At 42.5% G+C, this 25,539-nt stretch overlaps 1 protein-coding gene across 2 annotated transcripts; it reads right to left on the reverse strand.

Annotated features, from left to right (window-relative positions):
• Window positions 1-23,937, reverse strand: Actr6 (actin related protein 6). 2 transcript variants are annotated; one of them, XM_006979822.4, is made up of 11 exons: window positions 23,779-23,937; window positions 19,279-19,396; window positions 18,279-18,347; window positions 15,897-16,020; window positions 14,671-14,806; window positions 14,505-14,561; window positions 10,770-10,868; window positions 10,594-10,672; window positions 4,812-4,983; window positions 4,034-4,172; window positions 1-1,895 (listed from the first exon to the last, which is right to left on the reverse strand). In XM_006979822.4, exons 1-11 carry the CDS (start codon window positions 23,844-23,846, stop codon window positions 1,766-1,768), a joined length of 1,191 nt encoding a protein of 396 aa, XP_006979884.1. In that variant the 5' UTR covers window positions 23,847-23,937; the 3' UTR covers window positions 1-1,765. The 2 variants fall into 2 exon arrangements, with proteins under 2 accessions (XP_006979884.1, XP_042119116.1); XM_042263182.2 differs by having other exon boundaries at window positions 18,266-18,347; window positions 23,779-23,915.
• Window positions 23,938-25,539: the final 1,602 nt, after the last annotated feature.

The following is a 25,539-nucleotide window of genomic DNA, read 5'->3' on the forward strand; positions in this document are numbered from 1 at the left end:
TTGGTAAACCAATGTATTTATTGGGGTTAATTACAGGAATATGGGTGAAGGATACATAAAGAAGCATGGATGTTTCAAAGGTAGCCATGTCACTGAAAAGCCCACCCCAGTATGACTAATAGCTCAGAAAAAGCCGATATCTTGGAGTGCTCTACACAACTTGCAGGTCAGAAAGTATCTTCTCAGCAGGCATTACTGTTTACACATGCTGGGGTGGAAATGGCCTTGTGAATCTGCTAAGTTTTAGGGACTTTTTGAGACTTTTGAGTTGTTTACTGTTTGGGTCTTAATGAGCCTCATTAGTTCTTGAGTTTTAAAGAGCTCCCTTCAAGGATGGCATGTTCTAACTCAAGGAAATCGCCATCTCATTGCTTAAACTGGAAAGCAATTGCTTTGGCAGTGCCGAGCTCAAACCCAGGGCCTTGAGCATGGCAGGCAAGTGTTTTGTCACTAAACTTCGTATCCTAACATGTTTACTGTGGGTCACATAAAAGAACTTTTAAAACAAAGCACTACGTCTTGGCAGAACAGTGGTGACCACAAACACTATAAACATCTTCACTCTTTTAAACTTATACTAAATAAAAAATAAACATTATACATACATATTTAATATAGGTCTTTCCAACTTTATTAAGTACAAATAATAACAAACTTTAAATAAAATACTTAGAGGTCACTGCAGCCACAAACCCAGATTGTGAAGACATCCATCTGCTGGAAAAACAGACCCTCCCAATGCAGGAAAGGAGAACTAGGTTTGATCTGTATGTAAAAGTTTATGGTTTCTGCATCTCGGCTGTGGCACAAGTCATCATTGACTGAGGACATTTTTTACCTGCTTTCCAATCTCTGAGTGTGGCAGCAGGGAGGTATGTGCTGCTGCCTTTACACCCAGAATATTATCAGGAAGGTTAAACTTTGATAAACTTCCTGACAGGATTCACAAAGAAGGGGCAGCACAGGTGGCCCGTTGTCAGGGTCGGCTGACTTTCAAGGATGTGGCCATCAATTTCTCCAAGGAGGAATGGGAATGCCTGCACACTTCTCAGAGCGATTTGGACAGAGAGGTCATGTTAGAGAACTACAGCAACCTGGTTTCTGAAGGCCTTTCTAGTCACCTGTCTTGAACAAAGCAAAGAACCCGGGTGGTGAACACAGAGGAAGCAGAAGGCACAGAACCAGATTTCTCAGGTGGTCCAGAAAGGTAAGTGTGTAAAGATGCTTCCCTTCAAATCCAATGACCAGAGTTCAATCCCCAGGGCCAGACAGTGGAAAGAGGCTTCTGAAAAGTACCATCTAATCATATGCATAACACACATACACACACACACACACACACACACAGTCAATATTAAAAACAACAACAACTTAGTTCTAAGAGCAGAATCTTATCGGTCTGCAAACACTTCAGCCAATCGCAGTCAAAACTACTTTACAAAGGATCTTCTAGGCAAAACTGGCTGGTGAGATATTTAAATCTGTGTTTCAAGGATGAAGAATTAAACATTACTCTTCACTTTCTCACAACAATCTATTCTCAGACAGTGTAAGCATTGTTAGAGTAGTCTACTGAAATGTGGGCTGAATTACGCTTTACTATAATACAATAATAACCTACCTAAGACACCTGTGAACATCAGCCATGACTCAGAATATATACATAAGTTGAAGACTTTATCTTATGATGAAAAATAACACAGTCCATAACCGCCCTTAAAAGGAACTTTGAAATTAACCTAAGACTTTCATTCAGAAATGTTTCTTAAATATCAAATTTCTCTTCGCAGACACTGTGTCCATTTTCTTCATAATCTTCTCTTGTAACCACCATGTCTTCAAAGTCGTCATTTTCAGATATCAATTTTCCACCTTCCCAGGAGTAAGTAATAGGGCTGAAATAGAGATGACATAAATGAATGCAGCAGCCAACTGACTGTTTGCAGAAAAATGTCGATGGCAAACTAAAGCCGGCAAGTTCTGCTCAGCTCAGTGGCATCTCATTTCCGGTGTCAAGATGAGCTCTTCCTCAGCGGTACAAAGCAGTGGATTGCTTCCCCCGTGACCCCTCACTTTTGTGAAAACCCCAGTACATAAACAAAAGCTGGAGATGAGTAAGGGGGAAAATGTTCCAACTCTGGACCTAAAGCGAAGACGTGTTAACCTACTGATTCTCACAGCAGCCACGGGACAGCTACCCGCTGTAAAGCAGGGAACAGAGGGCGCCAAGGTCACCCTGCAGCTGTGCCGTGTGGACCCAGCAACTGTCTGGGCTCCATGCTTCCTCCTCCCCAGCTGAGGTCAGAGCAGGTGGAGAGAACGGCCTTTACCTCCTGCATTTGCAGATTTTGTTAGCAGGGTTATTTTTGTCTTTGTGTGTGTGCCTGCGTTTTTCTTCTGAAAGGAAAGATGCGCAATCACAATTCACTGAACTAAAGAACAAGCGCTAGCTGTGCCAATCCCTTGGCCTCAGATGTGTGTGTGTGTGCAGGACAAAAACCCAGGGTTAACAAGGATGTGAATGTTACTGCTGACCAAAAGTTACTCCAGCATTTAACAATTCTGTAATCCCTTTACCCAATAGCTACCAAAGCAAGTTTTATCCAGGTGGTGCATATCTGTAATCCCAGCACTCGGGAGCATGGGCATAATGATTGCCAGTTTAGGGTCTGTTGGGAGTATATAACAAGCAATACTGGGTCTCAAACAACAAAAACAAAGGAAACTAAAAAGTGATGTAGATGAGGGCCTTCTATGAACTACTATTGGCTTTGAAAAATACTTTAGTGTTTAAAAAAAACTACTTTCAATTTAATTAGACTAGGATCTTATCTTTGACTCTGCCACCAACACTAGGCAAGCTTTGAGTTAGCCATGGTAGGGTGGTGCATGCTTTTATTCTTAGAACCAGGAGGCAGAGACAGAGGCAAGAGTAATCCCTATGCATTCGAGGCCATCCTGGTCTACAGAGTGAGTCCCAGGCCAGTCAGTGAGATGATCTCCGACAAAGAACTATTGTTGGGCAGGTGAGGTGAGGTGGCTGGCTCACTAGTTAAGTTCTTGCTACCTCATCCCTGGAACTAGGTAGAAGGAAAAAACCCGCTCCTTAGAGCCGTCCTGTGACCTCCACACACATGCTGTAACACACCCCGACCCCCCCCCCCCACATACACATACACAACACACACACACACACATACCAATCAAAGAAAAGCCCTTCTGACTCAGGTCACAGAACTGGGCTTTACTCTGACCACATGACTCAGGGGCTCATAAGGTCTTCTCTCCCCCATGTCCAATGCAAAGCTCTGAGTGGGATGTATTTAAGCCCGTTCCCACAGCTCTACAGTCTACCTTATCTGCTCACGTTGAAAGGATACTACCTGCCCTTTTTCATAAAAAGTAATAGACATTAAAAGACATTTCTTTGAGTTTTTTTGTTTGTTTTGCTTTTTTTTAAACAGTCTCACATAGACCAGGCTAGCTTCAAAACTGCTAAGTAGCTGAGCTTGGCATTGAATTCCTGCTTTTTCTGTCTCTAAGTTTCCAAAGGCAGGATTACAGGCAAGGACCACCATACCTGTCTTTACAACAATTTTTAATGAAAAATAAAATCTAGTCAACTCTAAAAGTTCACTGAAAACATTTAGAACTTAAAAAAATTCCAAAAGATAAGAATTGATATAGCTTATCTTAATAATTCAATTCTTAAACTTCTATTCTTGATAGAACTCGTCACAAGATGGTATGGCTAAGATAAAGCTGGTGATAATTCAGCTTCTTTGCCTATAAAAACCCTTGGAACTAGGACTCACACGTACGGAAAGAGCTCATGTCACTGAGGACCTATCGTGTGTCCAATGTTGTGACTGGCACTTTACATGTCATCTCTTGAAACTCACTTAAGAATTAACTTTCATTTTTGAGAGAAAGAAACAAGGATCCACTGGGGATGGATCGGCCAGGATCCACGCAGCGGCAAGCTTTAGGCTCACATCTTCCACAGCCACCTTCCCGCGGCGGGCTCACTTACTTTTCAGGGAGCACGACAGAAACATCATAATCTGTTGGCGTCAGGCAGCGGACTTCTGAGTAAACCCGATCTCTGAATCCCGGGAAAAGTGAATTTCCTCCCGTCAAGACAATGTTCTTAAAGAAGTGCGGCTGCATTTCTTTGAAGGAGAAAAAGGAAAACAGTGTTAGAAAACCGACTTGTCAGCCGGCTGGTGATGGTGGCGGCGGCGGCTGCCTTTAATCCCAGCACTCGGGAGGCAGAGGCAGGTGGATCTCTGTGAGTTCAAGGCCAGCCTGGGCTACCAAGTGAGTTCCAGTACAGCTAGGGCTAGACAGAGAAACCCTGCCTTGAAAAACCAAAAAACCTTTTACATTTCAATTCTATGTAAATTTGGGTTAAAACTTTCAGTGGAGCCTTGCAGTGCATGTCTAGAATTTTAACATTCAGAATCCTGAAGCAGGGAGGTCATGAGTTCTAGGTCAGTCTGAGCTACATAAGATAAATGTGCCTCAAAAATAAAAAAAAAAAACAACAAAAAAAAACAGCAGACCTTTCTAAAATGAACAGAACAATTTCTAACACTTAAGGAAAGATATGTTCATGCTTAGACCATAATTATTTCTGCAAAATAGACCCAGAAGCAATCAATCAAGAATCAATGAAGTGCATTATAGGGTCTGGAACTTTCTGCTGACAATACAGGTGTCACTGCTGGAAACTACTTAGCAAACAATACTATGACCGTGACTTTTCACAGCTACTCCTCTTCACTGTTTTGCTCTCATCGTTAGCGTACCTTCGGGTAGGTTCTGAATGGAATAGACAATCGCCTCTGGGATCCCCATCTCCTGAATGCCGATGTCGGAAGGGTTGAAGAGGATCTCGGGAACAGCAAACCTCTCGTTGGCAAGACGAAGGATCTGTTCCCCAGACTTATACTTCCCGCTCAGCACCATCTCTTCTCTCGGCTGAGAGCAAAGGAAGACAAGGAGTCTGAGCTACAGTACTTTGTTCACGTGACAGAGAATAGAAATATGTAATGGTAGTGAAGTAACCATGTTCTTATTAGATGTCTCAAGATTCCCAAAAGTTAGAAAAATGTTTTCTTTCCTGTTGTCATTGCATACAAATAAAAATTAGCTCAAGAGGCAGCGACGAAAGGATCTCTGAGTTCGAGGCTAGCCTGGGCTACATAATGAGTTCCAGGACAGCTGGGGCGAGGTGGGGGGGGCTGTCTCAAAAAAAAAAAAAAGGCTACTGTGACCATCCCACCCTGCAGCCCATCTACCAGCTTTACTCCGTATGTTGTTAAAAGAAAGGGAAGGAGGACACAGAAGAGGAAACCATAGTTGACCTGTAACAGTGCAGTGATTCCACTGCTAAATAAAGACCATGCAGCAACAGCATCTACCCTCCTGTGTTCCTGCCCCGTGGCTGCCCGTGCTCCCAGAGATGGTTCTAGACAGACACAGACACACAGATATAGACACACACACACAGATAGCACTAAGTAACTCGGTGGGCTTAAAAAAAACATGCTTTGTTGGGAAGGAAAAGGATAGGGAAGAATAGGAGAGGAAAGAAAGGTGAGATTTGAAAATACATTATATGCATGTATGAAATTCTCAAATAGGAACAAATCAATCGATTTCTAAAAAGTTAGGCAAAGATATTCTTTTTAATTACTGAAATGCCCCCTATAATGCCAACTTGTCTATACAGCAGACACAAACTTTACATGAACTAGGTCCATTCTCTCTTTCCGTTCTGCTAGCCTACCCACTCGGTGAGCTGTGATCCCAAAGGGGCTAGAAAAGACTCTCCTCCTGTAACGTCCATTAGACATTTTATGTGCATTATTCCACAAGTTTCACATGACACTAAGACAGGCACATTGTCATTTCACTCATAATTAGGCTCAGGAAGGTCATGTGACTTGGTCACAGTCCATCATACTAGCCCCAAACATACCAGAAATATTCCTTTACACCATAACCTGGATATGAATGATTCAGCTTACATTTGGGAACACTCTGCTCATAACGAATTTTAAACAAAATTTTCCAGATAATTACACAACATTCCCACGAAAACAAGGAAACTAGAAATATAAACCACTTCTAACCCAATTACATAATTGTTGTAGCAACAGTATCATTCTCCATGGAATGATCATTTGTCTTAGGCAGAATGGGAAATATTCTTTATAAATTCACAAATGAACTTAGAACTAACGGTAAGCCTGGTGTGGGGTACACACCTGTAATCCCAGCACTTGGGAGGCTCAAGCAGGAGGGCTGGGCAAGTCTGAGGCCAGTCTACGCTACAGTACGAGACCCTGTTCAAAGCAAACACACACACACACACACACACACACACACACACACACACACACACACACACACGCGCGCGCGCGCGCGCGCACAGAGACAGGCACACATGCATGCACGCACATGCTGACATTAGATTCAGTTTAAGGATAACTCATTTTGTCAATACTAGAAAACTCCCTGAGACCAACGCAGACTGGAGGACATGAAAGGTTTCTAGCCTGTTTAAAGCCCTGATTTCGGGAGGATCAGGCCGGCTGACCAAACAGCTAACTGGGAAAAGAGCCAGCACACAGTGTCCTCTCTGAATGTCGGCACTAATGCTATCAGTCATTTAATATTTAATCTGGAAGGACAAGTAGTTTCTGCTTAAGAGTACAATTCCAAAACTTTTTCTAGACCCAGACAAATAAAGAGATTTATAAGGCTGCGGGGAGCTGGTTAGGAAAACCCACGATTTACTGAATGGCCTTCAAATAGAAGTTCTGTTTGTCACTGACCTTACACTATTGACCTTATTATGTCTATATGTTGTTATTGTCCCTTCTACCAGCAAGAGAAAATCAAAGCCTCAGGTTTCCCAAGCTTCCTTGACTAATGTCCCCAGTTCAAATGACCAATATCCTAAGTGTGGTGGTTTAAATAGGAACAGCCCCCATAAGCTCATCGATCTGAATGCTTTGTTACCAGAGAGCGGCACTATCGGGAGGTGTGGCCTTGTTGGAGGAAGTGTGTCACTGGAGGTGCATTAGGAGGTTTCAAATACTCAAGTCAGGCTCAGCGTCTCTCTCTCTCTTCCCGCTGCCTGCTGACCCAGGTGTAGAACCCTCAGCTCCTCTCCAGCATGTCTGCCCGAGTGGCACCATGCTTCCCGTCATGGTAATGGACCAAACCTCTCAACTGTAAACCTCAATGAAATGTTTCCTTTATGAGAGGTGCTGTGGTCATGGTGTTTCTTCACAGCAACAGAAACCAGAACTAAGACACTAAGTCTGAAGGCTCACAAACATTTTTCTTATTTCATGCAAGTGTTTTTCTAATTTCATATTTTTTCCTAGCAGGAAACAACAAAATAAAGTACTAAAGAAACTAAAATTTTATAATTAAACTTACTATATATCCAATAACTTTCATATAAATGACTAAACATGATTGTATATAGGTATAAGTTTTAACATTAATCAGTAAAGAGTAAATCATTCTTTTTAAAAAATATGCTTATTCTGCCTGGTGGTGGTGGTGCACACCTTTAATCCCAGCACTCGGGAGGCAGAGCCAGGCGGATCTCTGTGAGTTGAGGCCAACCTGGTCTACAAAGTGAGATCCAGGACAGGCACCAAAACTACAGAGAAACCCTGTCTTGAAAAACCAATGTGTGTGTGTGTGTGTGTGTGTGTGTGTGTGTGTGTGTGTGTGTGTGTGTGTGTGTGTTCTAATAGCTCATCTAGCACGAGCCCAATTCAACTAACTTTATATTTTCATCTGGTAAAGTATACATTACATATGAAAATCACTAACAATTAGTGTGGGAGCCTAGGAAGCCATGTGTGTAAAAAGCGGATGAAGCCCTGAGTGTGTACTGTGGACATGGCACAGCCATGTCAAGGATCAATGCCTCAACACATAGGAACTGGCAAGGCCTTCCTTCCCCATATGGTAAGGGTTGAAATGGCAAAGCCTTCCTTCCCCATGTGGTCAGGGTTGAAATGGCAAAGCCTTCCTTCCCCATGTGGTCAGGGTTGAACTGGCAAAGCCTTCCTTCCCCATATGGTCAGGGTTGAAATGGCAAAGCCTTCCTTCCTCTGATCCAAGCAGGAGTGATTCCTAACAACTGACCAGTGTGTGCAAAACTAGCAACTACAGCTCCCTGCACTCCGAAGTTTACAGCCAGAGACTGCTGTGACAGACACCTCCCCACTGTGCTGAATAAACATGCTGAGGTTCCAGATTGGTCAACGCCACTCCACAGTGTACACAGCCCAACCTACCCCAGCCAGGTTCCCGTACATCCTCCACTCCCTGGCCACCGCGACTCAGGTCATGGCACCGAGCCACACAGCTCACAGTGAGTAAGTCCATAGCTTCTTCGTTAAAGTTAAAGAAGTGCAAGCTCTAACTAGACTTTGGTCACAGGTCAACCTTCACAGCACCTACCCCCACCCCCCTGCAAAGCGACAAGTAAACTACTGTGCAACCGTGAGCAGCCTCAACAGTGCAGGTCCAGCAAGCAGGTGCTGGCCAAGGAAGAGACTGGCGGAGCCAAGGTGATTCTCATAATCTAATGGAGGTCACTCACAGCACGGGAGAAAAGTTCCTAAAAAGAGAAAGATTCCTAGTTGACTGTCCATTATCCAGAAAAAAAATAAATAAATAAATAAAAATGAAGTTTTCTGACTAGAAACTAAGAACTCCTAGTAAGAAGAGAAACCACACAGATTTTAATGTTTATTTACCTTTTTAATTATGTGTATAAGTGTGTCGGGGGACTATGCACATGGGATGGCTGTGAGCCACCTGACATGGGTGCTAGGAACCGAACTCGGGTCCTCTGAAGAGTAGTACATGCTTTTAACAACTGAGCCATCTCTCCAGCCCCAACCATACAGATTTTTAATGCCCTCATGACTCCAGGGATCTGTCAGGTTATGCAGTCCCCATCTCTGCGGAAACAGACAACCTTACCATGTGTCTCATGCTCTCCCAGCATCTCTTTAACCACTAGATTATAATTACATACAAAAATGTGTAAAATTAGAAAATGTGTAAAAATTAGACATAAAAATGATCAAGTGTGTCTAATGAGACAGCTCCACAGTCTAAATGTTTGGGACAATTTTCCTTCCTGCAATTTAATCTGTATTTCACCTCTGTAATACGGAAAGAGAAATTTCAGGCATGCTAAGTACAAATACTCACATAAAAAACAAATACCCATTAAGTAGCTTGATGCAACTTTACAAATAAATTATTCCTTTTAAAATATGATGTTCATCATTCACAGTCTTTTGAAACTGTAAAACTAGGTTAGTGTGATATTCTATATAGACTGCAGGTATGCATATCTTTCTATAGACTGCTTATTAAACATTACATTTTTGGGTGAATCCATGCTAAACATGTAGTTCTACTTTTTTTTCATTACTATTTATTGCAAAAATATACTAAAAATTGTCTTCCTTATAGTAGATACTTAGGCTGTTGCCAATTTCCCACTATTCTAAATGAATACTATCATGTCTCCTTACACTTCTTAGTAGAAATTTTTAACTTCCCAAGAGTCTCTATCAAGCCATTAACTAGAAGGTCAGACTTCACAGTCAGCAAACACAGACCAGTCTTTTCCTGAGCTGATCAAAGACAAGGGGAAATTATCTTGATATTCAAGATAAACTGCTGCTTAATACTAGGAATGTGCAATGGAGTTTGCCCTACACAACAATCTGATTCTACTGGAACAAACATAAGTAAATTCAGTCTTGGGGTCATCCATAGTAATCATTTTCACAACAGGAAAATAACCAATTTCTAACCAGATTTAAAAGTATTTTTTTTTTTGTTGTTGTTGTTGTTTTTAAAGACAAGGCTTCTCTGTGTAGCTTTGGTACCTGTCCTGGAATTCACTCTGTAGCCCAGGCTGGCCTCGAACTCAGAGATCTGCCTGCCTCTGCCTCCCAAGTGCTGGGACTAAAGGTGTGCGCCACCACCACTAGGCTTCAAATAATTCTTAAACAATATTATTTAATATAATACAGACAATGACCTGTTTTCTCTAAAATTTATCACGTATGTTACCATTTGACTGGTTTCTTTTCCTAAGTAAATTCAGTGAGAAACTCATTAAGTTTATGCACTTGTGCCTAAAGACTGCCTACAAAGGCCCGCCTGAAAGACGGCAGTCACTGTAAGACCCTGTCAATCCAGCTAGATGTGAAATGCTTTGCAAATCTGGCTGAGGTCGTCACTTGAGAAGATATTATGGAGGATTGTTGTTTATAATTACCTTACAGAGGCTGGAGAGATAAAGCTTAGCAGTTGAGAGAACTGCCTTCTCTTCTAGAGGACCCAGGTTCAATTCCCAGCACCTATCTACACAGTGCCTCACAACTGTCTATAACTCCAATGCCAGGCCGTCTGACCACCTCTTCTGGCCTCTAAGGGCACTGGACAAGCATGCTACACAGACATACATGCAGCAAAATACCCATATGCAGCAAATAAAAATATAAAACAAATAAATTTAAAAATTACCTTACAGAAGCCCTTTTTAATTGTACTGAAGTCAGGTAAAACATAGTCAATCATCACTGTATTATCTTCTCCTTTTAGCCTGAAAAAAACGAAATTAGATTTATAAGAATTTGTAGTTGTTCATATCACCTGAAAATCAACTTCCCACATAGCAGATTACATTACATTATACATACTTTGCGATATCCATGTCTCTGTAGAAATCCTGAGACACATAGCATACGTCTTCTTTCACTTGATTAATCACGTGGGTTTCATCCATAACATGCAGCTGCCTAACAGAGACAAAAATATCTATGTGAGGGCTGACGAGGTGTTTCAACATATCATGACACTTGCCCTCGAGCTTGAGGAGATGAGTTCAATCCCTGGGACCTACAAGCTGGAGGAGAGAATCGACTCCCACAGGTTGTCCTCTGACCTTCATGCAGGCATGCACATGCATATATACCATGCATCCCCCCAAACAAACGTAGTTTATAAATAAAATTTGAAATGAGATGCAATTGAACCTAACTTTAAAGTACCACTTAAATTTCTCTTAAAGATTCTTAATGCATATGTGTATTTTGCTTGCATGTATGTCTGTAAACTTGTGTGCAGTGCTCAGAGGCCAGAGAAGGGAACTGGAACTAGAGTTATGAACAGTTGTTAGTCTACATGTGGGTACTGGGAACCAAACCAGAGTCCTCTGGAAGAGCAGCCGGTGCTCTTAACCACTGAACCATCTCTCCAGCACCAAACTTATTTTTCTAGGGCTAGTGAATGGTTTTTTTTTTTTTTTGTTTTTTTTTTTTGGTTTTTCGAGACAGGGTTTCTCTGTATAGCTTTGCGCCTGTCCTGGATCTCTCTCTGTAGACCAGGCTGGCCTTGAACTCAGAGATCTGCCTGGCTCTGCCTCCTCAGTGCTGGGATTAAAGGCGTGCGCCACCACCGTCCGGCGTGAGTGGGTTTTAAAAAACATTAAAATACTATGGTTTTTTGTGTGTGTCTAGGTGTCCAAACATTTTTACACTGTTGTCCAGGTTGGTACATGTCCTCAGTTAGGGTTTCTGTTGCCGCTATGAAACACCATGACCAGAAAGCAAGTTGGGGAGGAAAGGGTTTGTTTGGCTTACACTTCGGCATTGCTGTTCATCACTGAAGGAAGTCAGGACAGGATCCTGGAGGCAGAAGCTGACACAGAGGCCATGAAGGAGCGCTGCTTACAGGTTTGCTTAGCCCACCTTCTTATAGAAACCAGGACTAACCAGCTCAGGGACGGTACCACCTACCATGGCCTACGCCCTCCCCCATTGATCACTAAATGAGAAAATGCCTTACAGCTGGATTTTATAGAGGCATTTCCCCAACTGAGGCTCCTTTCTCTGGTGACTCTAGCTTACGTCAAATTGACATACAAAACCAGCCAGCACAGCACAGGCTGTGGCCCAGGCTGGCTCTGAACTCATGGAAATCATCCTGTCTCCGACTCTTGAGTGCTAGTGTTACAAGTATAGACTATCATGCCCAGTTTGAAATATTAAATTCTTGAATGTGTAAAACAAATCTTAACCTTACAGAACATTTTCACTTCATCATATTTCATCTGTACAGTGTTCTTTAAAGAGCAAGTGTTAGTTCAGTCATGTAGAAGGGAAGAACGCCTTCCCTAACACTGTCTTTTCTGATCATGAAGTATGAGTCAGCACACAGTACACAGAATATAGACCATCTGAGGAGTAAATCAGACAATACAGAAAAATACAGGGCATTTTTTAATGAGTCATTTCCTTTGAATATTTCTCTCCACATATAGACTTTATTATAGTTACATGTTTATTTCATATTTCCAATTAAATATTATCCCACAAACATTTTCCTGCTATTATTCTTTTTTGTTTTCAGACAGGGTCTTAATGTGTAGACCCTGGTTGTCCTAAAACTCACTGTGTAGACCAGGCTGGCCTCAAACTCAGAGTTTTACCTGCCCCTGACTCCTGAGTCATGCGCCACCATGCCCAGCTACGTTAGTCTGCTGCCACTGGCTGAAAGCTGTAGAGCTCAGCCACCATGGAGCCAACCTCTGGGAAGTGAAGACATATGGAACCTCATAAGGAACCTCCCAGACTAACTTGATTATCTTGCATAGTTTGTTACACTAACTCAAAGCTGACCAACACAATGTAGTGTATTTGTTTCAATTTGTTTCTAAGATTTATGGCTAGCTCAGTCCTTTGTATTTCTAAAGCTTTTGACTATGTATGAGGTTTAAAACTTTTCTAGACTTAAAAGCCATCCAAATCTATCCTGAGGACCACTGAGGTGGCTCAGTGAGAGCATAAAGGTACTTGACACAAACCCCACAGCTGAGATCAATTTGAGATCACACATAACAGAAGAGAAGTGACTCCACAGAGCTGTACACACACGTACACACACACACACACACACACACACACACACACACACACACACTAAACTAAAAAGAAAACATCTATCCTGAGAGTGGTTACTAGAGCCTGGCAAGGGTATGGAGGAGGTGGAGCAAAGAGAAGACAACAGGATGTGGTGGCTAGGGGGAGTAACTTCTAATGCTCTGGAACAACAGGACAACTATGGTTCAAAATACTTCAATTTTTCAAAATGGTCAGTAAAGATTTTTAAAATTCCCAACCCAATTAGGTGATACCCTAATTATCCTGATCTGTATACAGAGATAGATAATGATATATGTCATATATATGTATCAATACACAGTGCCCATTGATTATAACTATATGCATTTTTAAAATGTAACAACATACATACCTTGAAAACCTCACTCACATTTATTCTTGTTTATTTATTATGTGTGTACAGCAGACACGCTGTACAGGTGTGTCATGGCATGGGTGTCGGAGGGCAGCTCTGTGAAGCCAGCTGTCTCCTCCCATCACTTGGTCTTGAGGATCAAACTCAGGTTCTCAGGCTTGCGGGCACACACCTTTTCCTCCCAAGCCATCTTACCTTGCCAGGCCGAGACACAGTTCAACAGAACCGTACCCTGTTCTTCTGCTCAATGACTTCATCCTCACACAGATGTGCTCACTTTTACAGTTCATTGCGTCACGCTCGCGATTTGCATACATTACTGTACGCTTTGTTCAATTATTTTAAGGTGTTCACAGGAAAATGCATACTTTGCACACTTTGTTACTTGTGCTTCAGATGTTATCCTGTGTGTGTTTATTTTTAAATTAAGTCTTTCGTGGACGATGGAGTTGAGACAGGGTCTCACTACGTAGCCCAGGGATAGCCAATGAACTCACTGTGTTGCCCAGACTAATACTGAACTCTTGACCTCCCAAATGCTGGGATCATAGGAACGTGCCCCAGTGCCCACCCTTTATCTTAAATCCTCATTGGCCTTAATCTTTTCTCCCTTTCCAGTTTGCTTCTCACTTGACTGGGGAAGGGAATTAAACAACACGACATTCTGAAGTCAAGCCCAGCTGACTTGGTTCAATGGTACATAACATTTACATAATATTGTGAATGCTGTCCAGGAGTTTTGAAATTTAGCCTTACACTTTAAGCAAGGGAAGACAGGTTTAACCACAGCAAAAGGAACACATCGATGTTATAAACTCGGTAATTAAGAAAAAGCACAGCAGCCGGGCGGTGGTGGCGGCGGCGGCGGCGGCGGCGGCGGCGGCTGTGGTGGCGCACACCTTTAATCTGCACTCGGGAGGCAGAGGCAGGTGGATCTCTGAGTTTGAGGATAGCCTGGTCTACAGAGTGAGTTTCAGGACAGCCATGACTACACAGAGACCCTCTGTCTTAAAAGCCCCCATCCCTCAAAAAAAAAAAAAAAAAAAAAGGAAAAAGAAAATCAACCTCTAGTTGGGCATGGTGGTGCCATCCTCCCCAAGTTCAAAGCCAACAATTACCTGTAGGATATGATCTCTTTTAGATGGTTCGTTAAGAGTTTTCCACCCACGTTTATCCTAAAAGGAGAGAATTCAACTTTGACTCAGTTATCACACGGTTCACCCTAATAAATAACAAGAAATTGACATAAGATGGTAAATAAAATGAACATTACTCATAGCTCACCGAATAATCGCTTCCTTTTTCTTTTTACTGCGACAGTAAGGGACGATGTGTGTGAAGGAGTAACCACTGTCTACAATGATGCAGCATAGCTCAGAAGGGTTATCTCGGAAGTACCTGTGTGCACTGAGAGCGCCGGCTGTCAACAGGGTGATGAGGGAAAAAATGAACACGTTAACACGTATTATTTTAACACAGGAGGAGGAAAGCAGCAAACTCAGGCAGACACAATAACAAAAAGCTGCCTTTAAGCCAAGCATGATGGCACACGCTCTTAATCCCAGCACACGGGAAGCAGAGTTCCAGGGCAGCAAGGGCGATATAGAGAGACCTCGTTTCAAAACAAACAAAACATACAACAAAACCACACAAACAAAAAAAGCCTTCAACTTTTAATAAAATTGTTAACTCATAATAGTATTGATAACTCTCTTTTTTTTAGATTTTATATATTATGTATGTATGCATATATGAACGTATTTAGGTTTTTTGAGACAGGGTTTCTCTGTGTAGCCCTGGCTGTTCTGGAACTTGTTCTGTAGAGCCCCTGCCTCCCCAGTGCTGGGATTAAAGGTGTGTTCCACCACGGCCGGCTTGGATTGTCTTTCTAATTTTGTGTCTGTGTGTATGTGAGTGCAGGTGTCTGCAGAGGCCTAAGCACTGGAGCTGTGAGTGGTGGGAGCTGCCTAGCACAGGTCCTGGGGAGAAAAGTTGGGTCCCTGGTAAGAGCAGTGGGCACTCAACCACTGCGCCTTCTCTCTAGTCCCTTCATAACTGTCTTAACATCTCAATGTTTAAACTTTTAAAAGTCACACTTACATGGCAAACAGAAAAAGGAAAGAATATGACCTGTCGTCACTGCTGGCTTTGTTGGGGAGGAGGGGAACAAGACAGAACTAACTCTACAGGTTAGGTGGACCTGGAACTCACAACTTAGCCTCTTTTTACTTTATGGTGGTAGACTATCACTCAGTTGCTTAGGTTGGCCTTGAACTCAGTCTAATCCTGGCCACCTGTGAATTCTCAGTCCTCCTGCCCCACCCTCCCAAATGGCCAGAATTATATAGGCCTGTGCACAAGGCCAATCTAAAGTTCTATGCTTAAAATAAAAATTCTGTTTTATTTCCTTCAGACCTAGAAACTGCCCCCTACTACTCAGAATCTTAAGTCTCTTTACCCCATTCATAACCATACTCATAAATTAATTTCAATAAAACTTTTTAACTTACCATTTACTCTTAATACTGCTTGGAACTGATATTCTTCAAATAGAATTTCATTCATTGATTCTTGAATTGAAGTGAAGTTAAAATACGGTTCTGTTATAATAATATTAGTATCTAAAAAATCAACCTATGGGAGAAAAAAAATCCCAAAAGTTTTATTATCTATATGGATAATCATCAAATTTGTTTTGTATGTGTTATATGTGTGTATGTGTGAGTATATAACAAAATTATCTAATCCTCATAATAATAATACTGACTGTAATACTCATTTAATATACAAACCAAGTCATAGAAAAACTGAATGTTACCCAGGTTCATATAGCCACTTACGGCCATAGCTAATATTTCAACTCCGGAGAGTCTAGTCTTATCTCAATAAAATAGAAACAGAGGACTGCCAAAGTGTCAAATTGTTAAAAGACAAAAGTAAGGACTGATGTAACCCAAACAGGGGAGCCACTGTTACTGTGTTATTCACAGAAAAGGCAAGAAGTTTCCAGAGACCTTTCTGCAGAAAACTCAACAGGACTGAACTTGAACTCAACTTGAACCCTGGCGATTCAAAGTTCCAGTTCTGGACCCAGGACAGCACCTCCCCAGTGACTCTGTTCTTATGACAGTGTCTACAAGCTGATCCAGGGTCCATTGTCTTCAGTGCTAGCCTGAATGATGGAGATGGTGGTGCAGCTTCCTGGCAACTGGACGTCTTAGTTGGATTTTTCCCTTGGGCTTTTTGTCCTTTCAACACCCTATTCTTGAGGTAGATTAAAGCTTGGGCATCCTCTCAGCTTGTCTATAGTTATAGTTAAAAACATAAAATCAGGGCTGGAGAGATGGCTCAGCAGTTGAGCACTGGGTGCTCTTCCAGAGAACTCAGGTTCAAATCCCAGCCAGGGGATGTGATGCCCTCTTTATCCTCTGTGGGTGCTACATGCCTGTGATGCATAGACAAATATGCAGGTAAAACAGCCCTACATACAAGGTAAAATAGATCACTTGAAAGGAAAGAATCAGGACACTCTCAGGGACTGGAGAGACGGAGCAGCGGTTAAGAGCTCTTGCTGTTCTTCCAGAGGACCGGAGTTCAGTTCTCAGCATCACGGATCACAACCATCTTTAACTCTAGCTCCAAAGGATCCAACACCTTCCATGGCCTCTGTAGGCACCTGCACACACGTGGCAAACACACACACACACACACACACACACACACACACACACACACACACACACACTAAACATCTTTAAAAAAACAAAAACAAAGTTCTTATAACTGCCATATATTCAGATGTATAAGTAAACATCTTCTTGTGAAACAAAAGAGTACGGTGTATGTCTGATATAGTGGAAATACCAGGCTGAGGAGTCAGCTGAGTGCTGGAGAAGTCACCCAGCACACAAATATAGCTGGAGTTTTCTCCAGTCCTGCCTGGCCCATGTTAGGACAAATCTCTCTCACCCACTAGTCCCGCAGCTGCTCAGTCCCAACCAAGTAAACACACAGAGACTTATATTGCTTACAAACTGTATGGCCGTGGCAGGCTCCTTGTTATCTAATTCTTATATCTTTTTTTTTTTTTTTTTTTTGGTTTTTCGAGACAGGGTTTCTCTGTGTAGTTTTGGTGCCTGTCCTGGACTAGCTCTGTAGACCAGGCTGGCCTCGAACTCATAGAGATCCACCTGCCTCTGCCTCCCAAGTGCTAGGATTACAGGCATGCACCACCACCGCCCTAATTCTTATATCTTAAATTAACCCATTTCTATAAACCTATACCTTGCCACATGGCTCATGGCTTACCAGTATCTTACATGTTGGTACTCATGGCGGTGGCTGGCAGTGTCTCCTGACCCAGCCTTTCTGTTCCTAGCATTCTCCTCTCTCCTTGTCCTGCCTATACTTCCTGCCTGGCTACTAGCCAATCAGTGTTTTATTTATTAACCAATCAGAGCAACACATTCACATCATAGAGAACACCCCACAGCACACAAATGTCATAGGTTTGATTCCCCAGCTAGAGAAAGGAGAGTAAAAACAAGAAGTCAAAATTTACTATTGACCTTCTCACAGATTATCTGCACTCCATTTAGGCTTCAACGTGGAGGTTTTAGTTATCCACATTTTCTAAATAGTTAGAAGACCACACTAGGTGTGATGGTGTATGCCTTTAATACCAGCACTCAGGAGGCAGAGTTTGAGGCTAGTCAGTTCTACACAGCAAGTTCCAGTTCAGCCAGGGCTACACAGGAAGACCCTGCCTCCAAAATTAAATAAATAAAATCTAGGAGAATCTATATCCAAGTGCCTTAAATGTATACAATTGGAAGTTTATAAATGAATTAAGATACAGAAGTAGACTTTTAATACATACTCTAGCTTGTTACCTGATACATCTCTTTTCCAAAAAGATAATCCCAAACTTGTCGCTGGACGTCCCAATTCACCAAGTAGCCCTAAAGTTAAAAATAAAACCAACAACAAAACTCTTTAGTTATCAGAAATATTTTAATAATTTTTAAACATAAGGTTAAGGGTGAGGCTTCAGGGGGTGGAGGAGCTTGCCTCACAAGCCTGGCGACCTGCATTCCTTCCCCACGACTGACAAAGACAAAAGAGAACTGACTCCAGAAGGTTGTCTTCTTCTGATCTCCACATGCAAGCGATGAGATGGCATGACATCCTGCTAATATCACATTCTCCCCCACACAAACTTAAAAAAAATCAGATTAACCTGTTCTAAATCCCTGAGCTCTAGCTCTGGATGGTCCTTTTCCTATCTAAGGCTGTAGAACTGTCAATCAATAGAGGCGCGATTCGTCATTTAACATTCAAAAGCTTAGATGAACCATATCTAAGATGTCAGTGGTTCAAATGGCACACCAATCTATAAGGCATGTATACAACCTGCTTTAATACAAATAAAATTCAGTATTCTAATGAGTAACTAAATCATGGTTGTTTTTCCTAAGACAATTCAGGCTCAATTTGTCATTTTAATTAGATCTTAATTAAAATTGAAACAAACTTTTGCAGCCATCTGAAAATATTTTCACTTGTACCCCGTAGCTCCAGCCCCAGGCTGACACCTGCGACCTTGCCAGCACCTGCCTTTCCTGCACATACACACACGTGATTAAAAATACCGAGTCTGATCCCCAGAACCTGCAGTGGCTCACACACTTTTAATCCTAGCATCCCTATTGGAGAGATGGGAGGGGGAAACAGGAGAGTTCCGAGGAAGCTCAGCTGGACTAGAGCACACAGCACAAAGTCAGGAACAAGACCAGCTTCAACAAAGGAGACAGTGAGAACTCCGGAAAGCTGTACTCTGACAACCCCCCCCCCATACACACATATGCACACAATAAAACATAATTACATTACCTTTTGAAAAGGAAGAATGTAAAAGAGTCCTGAAGGGTCTTTTATTTCATCAATCTGGTTAGCAGTAAAGGTTTTAAGACGAGCTGTTTTTGATCTGAACTGACAATTGGGAATAACCCTAGAAGCAAAGAAAGAATTATCTTCCAAATATTTAGTTTCTAAAAAGCACTAGCACTCAGTCATCACCCCTGCGTTAAAGGACTACTATATTCATAAACTAGTGTTTCTCATTGTCTCCAAGTAACTAAAACAACGCCTTTGGGTTGTTGTGTTTAAGGCACTGGGGTTCAATAGGTTCTGCATTGAACCCTTGTCTTTCTCAAAGGATCTTAAAGAACCCTTAGGGATGGGTGTGGTCTTGCTGTTGCATAGATAAGGGCCAAAGATGTGGACTGTTCTTTTTTACTTTTTATTTTAACTCACTTGGAGAATAAACAAAAACTTAATGAAAATTAAAGAATGGACTCCCTGCAGCAGGAAGAGAACTTAAAAAAAAAAAAAAAGTCACTGGGCCAAATTTGTTTTTTTTAAAGAAGTGGATTGAAGAATAATACAGAAGTATAGCATGGAAAATAAATATCAGATATTTTACTATTTTATAACTACAAGTTAGTACAGAGGCTGCCCTTACAAAGCACAATGATGATTCAAAAAGAGATGTTCCCTTAGCAAGACTGAAGCTTTTGGTCTCTGGCAGTCCATATTTCTAGCTGGTTTTTTTTTTCCCCAGCTTTAAAGTGAACATTCTTAATAAAGTTAAAATTTTGTTTCCAATAAGCTAGATTTTCAATCACCACCAGTATTCCACAGAGTACAAAATTAAGAACTACTTAAAATTGATTTGTTTGCTTTTATTTTCTGTGGGTTTTTTTTTATGAGACAGGGTCTCACTACTGGAGCTCTCTCTATGATGCCTGGAACTTGATATGTAGACCAGGCCAGCCTCAAGCTGCCTCCCCAGTGCTGGGATTAAAGGCATGCACCACTGTGTCAGGCAGACACTACCTATAAAGATGGGTGCTGTTGTCCCCCCCCCCTTTTTTTAATTGTTGCTGACTTTTAAGCAAGACAAATCACTGCCAGGATCATGCGTGTGTGCATACACTCATACACACATGCTCTAGAGATAATACCACAAAATGTTTGCGCCTACTTTCATTTACTATTTACTGTCAACATTTTTTTTTCTGCCTGTTTAAATGTTCTTGGGAGGCATAATTTTCAGATCAGCATGGTGTTCTATTGCCTGTAATCCCAGATATTTGGGCACCTGGGGCAAGACCATCACTGGAGCCAGGAGCTGGAAACTGGCCTGTACAACCCAGTGAGATACTGTCTCTCAGAAGAAACTGGTGTGGCTCAGTTGTAAAGTACCTAGGTTTGACCCGAATGCCACAAAGAATGCCAGCAACCAAAGAGACACTGCTCTGCCACCAACCTCAGGGTTGCATGCTAATAGACTTAGCCAATTTCCTATTCTTGACTAGTTAGCTTGAGGAGTTCCCTTCATACACTTTATTTTGCTAACTGTACAGTGTCTATAAACAAAGCTTAACATTCCTGTACTTTTCTGCAGTATCTCTAAATAATTCCTTAAGTGCTAACAAAATGGCTATCAAAGAATATGAACAATGATACACACTGATGAACGTTTTCAGAGAAAGTCACAATTTATGTTCATATTTTTCTCAATTTCTTTGTTATTATATAGCAAGTAAAACAAAAACTATTACAATAACAGAAGAATGGATGAAAAAATGTGTTACATATACACAATGGAGTACCACTCAGCAGAGAAAAACAATGAAAGCATGAAATTTGCAGGCAAATGGATGGAACTAGAAAAAATCATCCTGAGTGAGGTAACCCAAACCGAGAAAGACAGTCATGGTATGTACTCACTCATAAGTGGATTCTAGATATAAAATAAAGAACAATCAGACCACAACCCATAGAACCATGGAGGCTATATATATATAGCATGGAGGTCCCTAGGACGACTGTGGCTTATAATAAATTTCGGTTTTACTCAATTATTGAAAACAAATAGCCAAACAAATGGAAACACATGAACTATGAACCAAAGGCTGAGGGGGCCCCCAGCTGGATCAGGCCCTCTGAATAGGTGAGACAGTTGATTGGCTTGATCTGTTTGGGAGCCAACTAGGCAGCGGGACCAAGTCCTGTGCTCATTGCATGAGTTGGCTGTTTGAAACCTGGAGCTTATGCAGGGACGCTTGGCTCAATCTGGGAGGAGGGGACTGGACCTGCCTGGACTGAGTCTACCAGGTTGATCACAGTCCTCAGGGGAGGCTTTGCCCTGGAGGAGATGGGAAAGTGGGGTGGGTTGGGGGTAAGCAGAGGGCGTGGGAGGGGGAAGAACAGGGGAACCCATGGCTGATATGTAGAACTGAATGGTATTGTAAAATAAAAGGAAAAAAAATAAACCTTTAAATGTGTAAAGGGCCATTACAGGGTGAAGACTAGAAGAAAAAAAAAAAAAAAACAAAAAACTATTACAATGAAGTTGGACAAGACAAGCTAACAGAAAGAAGAGCCCAAGAGAAGGCACAAGAATCAGAGACCAACTCATTCGCACACTCAGAAATCCCTTAGAAACACTAAACTGGAAGCCATAATATAAGCACCCAGGACCTGGTGCAGACCCAGGGCAGACCTGTGCATGCTGCCTTGGCCTCTGTGAGTTCATCTGAGTTATGCTCATGCATAATGTCTGGCTGTGGGTCTTGATTTCTACCTTTAACAAGATATCAGGTAGCCAAGAGTGGTAGGTCATGACTATAATTCCAGCACTCAGAAGGCTGAGACAGGATTGTCATGAGTTTGAGACCAGCCTAGACTACACAATGCATTCCAAGGAAGCCCAGGCCACTGTGTGAGACCCTGTCTCAATGAAGAAATACAAGGAGGAGGAGGCTGTAGTTCAGTGGTACAGCACTTGCCTCAAGTTTGCTAGGCCCTTGATTCATTCACCATCACATTTAAAACAAAACAACAACAAAAAAAATCCCTTTCTGCCGGGTGGTGGTGGTGGCGGCGGCGGCGGCGGCGGCGGCGGCGGCGGCGGCGGCGCACGCCTTTAATCCCAGCACTCGGGAGGCAGAGGCAGGCGGATCTCTGTGAGTTCAAGGCCAGCCTGGGCTACCAAGTGAATCCCAGGAAAGGCGCAAAGCTACACCGAGAAACCCTGTCTTGAAAAACCAAAAAAAAAAAAAAAAATCCCTTTCTATGTGCTATTCGCATGCATCTGTCTGTTTCCTTATTTATGTGTATGGGTATTTTCCTGGATGAGGGATCTCCAAGGACTGGCGTTGCAGACAACTGTTAGCTTCCACGCAGGTGCTGGAATTGAACCTAGGGCCTCTAGAAGAGTAGAAAGAACTCTTAAGCATTGAGCCATCTCTCCAGCCCCATATATCTGGTTCTCACTGGAAAAACAAAATGCACCAAAAAACAAAAAAACAAAAACAAAAACAAAAAAAACTTACATAGAGCCTTATTTTAATAAAAGTCTTCCATCAGCACTGAAGCTGTAAGAATTCAGTCAAACAGACTGGGCTAAGTATTACAATGCTTGCTCACCATACAAGGATCCAATACCTAGTGTTAAAAAAAAAAGAGCCGCGCGCCTTTAATCCCAGGCAGAGGCCAGCCTGGTCTACAGAGTGAGTTCCAGGACAGCCAGGGCTGTTACAAAGAGAAACTCTATCTCGAAAATCAAACAAAAAAAAAAAAAAATCAGTCAAATGCCCACTTAGGCCTGAAGTGGTGACCCTCAGCTGTAATCCTAGCGCTCAGGCGTGGGCAGGAGGATCTGAAGTTTAAGGTAACCTGGATTACACCTGGTGCTAGTGCTACCGGGCAGCTGGGGGTGTGGCTCTGTGGTCGGGTTCTTACCTATGCAAGGTCCTGGGTTTGAGCTCTAGCACCGAGAAAAGCCTATTATGTATTCAAACATACACTTTATGAAACACATCTGAAGATGCCACTGTAGTGTTCCTGGTTCTACCAACCAAGTCATTCAGGTTGGCTGCCCGACGCCTTCAAATTCCCTGGATTCCAATGGTGTCGAACGTTTTACCATTTTGGCGGTTGGGGAGCATTGAACTTTTTGGGGGACCCGATGGAAACCTGTAATTGCATTTCTCCAAAAGGCAAGCATGCCCAAAACGTTGGCGAACTACTTCTGAAAATCTCATGAACTTTTGTCTTTGGTTCCCTCAGTCAACCTCGAGAAACCGATTTCCTGTTATCAAACGGAACATACATTCCACTTCCGGGACCCCGCAGCCCTAACCGAACATCAAAATCACTTTTCAGCGCCGAGCAGCAAAGCCCCCAAGCCCAGCGGCATGCATGCATGCATGCAGACTGAGCATCCCTGGACGCCGGCGGGAGCCGCGCGAGGGCGTCTGCGCATCACTCAGAGTCGGAAAGCACAGCCTGTGAATGAATCCCTCGGGGACGACGAACACTTACGAGACGCTGTCATGGCTGTAACCGATTTTGGCGTTGTAGGCTCCGTTATCCAGCACTAGGGTCGTCATTTCGGGACCCGCCACCCCGCAGCCGAGCGACTTTCACCCGCTTGGGTCCCCTCTGCGCGGGCTTCTTCCGGTATTCTATGGTTGGGTGGGGGCGGAGCCGAGCGTAAGCTTCCGGGTTACTCTGGCAACGGGAGTACGCCGGAAGTCAGGCAGCGGAGCCGCCTTCCCGGTCCGCGGGCATCCAGTTTTCAAACTCATCTTTTTTAGGGAGCGGCGACATTCAGTAGTAGAGACTACTAAGTACTTTTTCTCCCTTTTCCTATTTATCTTTATTGCGCACACTGGCGAATGAAAGCTTTTTGTCACCTCTGTGGTGGACTGTGTGTGTGTGTGTGTGTGTGTGTGTGTGTGTGTGTGTGTGTGTGTGTGTGTTCAATTAGAATTGTCGAGACACGCCTGTTCTTGAAGAATAGAGCAAAAAACCATACGCAGCGTGGAACTGGATATGAGGTCTCTCCAGGCTGACCTTCATTTCTTGGCACTTGTCATCAGGTTGTAAGATTTGGTCACAATAAATTATGTATTTATCTGCCTTGTTTTTGTTTTGTTGCGTTTGGTTTTGGTTTTGTTTTTTTAAACTCACATTCGCACCTCCCGACTAACCCTCAGCCTCCTTGCTCTTCAGGACTTAGTTTATGTATCCTCTCCACAAAGGACTCCCTGACATCTGGCATGCTCCCTCTCTGTTCTGATTCCTGGAATTAGTTGTCCTTCCTGCATGTTTCTATAAAACGGAAGGCTTGTGTTTCATAATGTTAAGAAAAGAGGCCAGCCTGGGCTACCAAGTGAGCTCCAGGAAAGGCGCAAAACTACACAGAGAAACCCTGTCTCGAAAAAACCCCCCCAAAAAAGAGAGATTTTGGAGCCCGGCATGGTGGCGCATGCCTCTAATCCCAGCACTTGGGAGGCAGAGGCAGGTGGATCTCTGGGAGTTCAAAACCAGCTTGGTCTACAGAGTGAGTTCCAGGACAGCCAGAGATGCATAACAGAAAGACCCTGTCTCAAAAACGGAAAAAAAAAAATGGATTGTAATCTAAACTCCGCTACAAAATGTCTGAATACTTTTGAGTAAAGACTGATAAAAAGGGATGCACAACCGATGCACAAGAGGAAGCTGTTCCAGTTTATTTGCACATCTTAACTAGTCTTTACAAGTCCAGGAGATACACAGCCAAGAGTGTAGCCTCTAAATTCAAGCTGTGACTATGACATTAAATGTTTAAACAACTTAATCAGCCTTGGGTTATCTCAAGTACAAAATAAAGTAATATGAGTCATACTATATTATATAATTGTTTGATCTTAGTGTTAAAGTCAAGTACCTGTTAATATTGTTATCATCTTTTCCATTTATTATTTATTTTGAAATAGGGTTTAGTGTAGCCCAGGCTAGCTTCAAATTTACCCTGTAGAAGGGTGCTCTTGAACTTGGGATCTTCCTGTCTCTACCTGCAGGAGTTCTGGAATTACAGTCCTGTACCACCTTGCCTGGATTGTGTGGTTCCTCAGGAAAAACCCAGGGCTTCATGCTTGCTGGGCAAGCATTCTATCAATTAAGCTGTCATCATTTTCTTTTAGTATATGATCATTCTCTGTCAATCTGCCTAACTGTCAAACTTCTTCAAATCAAGCAGTTTATCTATTGACATCTATATTGATTTATATTAAAAGCTGGGCAGTGGTGGCACACACC

This window comes from Peromyscus maniculatus, chromosome 18, assembly GCF_049852395.1.
Source record: "Peromyscus maniculatus bairdii isolate BWxNUB_F1_BW_parent chromosome 18, HU_Pman_BW_mat_3.1, whole genome shotgun sequence".
NCBI lineage: Eukaryota > Metazoa > Chordata > Mammalia > Rodentia > Cricetidae > Peromyscus > Peromyscus maniculatus.

Bases quoted from the DNA above. Each gene is read 5' to 3' on its own strand.
- Actr6 (XM_006979822.4), bottom strand. From the start codon at position 23,846: ATGACGACCCTAGTGCTGGATAACGGAGCCTACAACGCCAAAATCGGT. The intron at 10,673-10,769 runs GTATGTATAATG...CGTTTTTTTCAG, and splicing joins AGAGACATGGATATCGCAAA to GCTAAAAGGAGAAGATAATA. The intron at 4,984-10,593 runs GTAATTTTTAAA...CTTTGCTCTCAG, and splicing joins TTAAAAAGGGCTTCTGTAAG to CCGAGAGAAGAGATGGTGCT.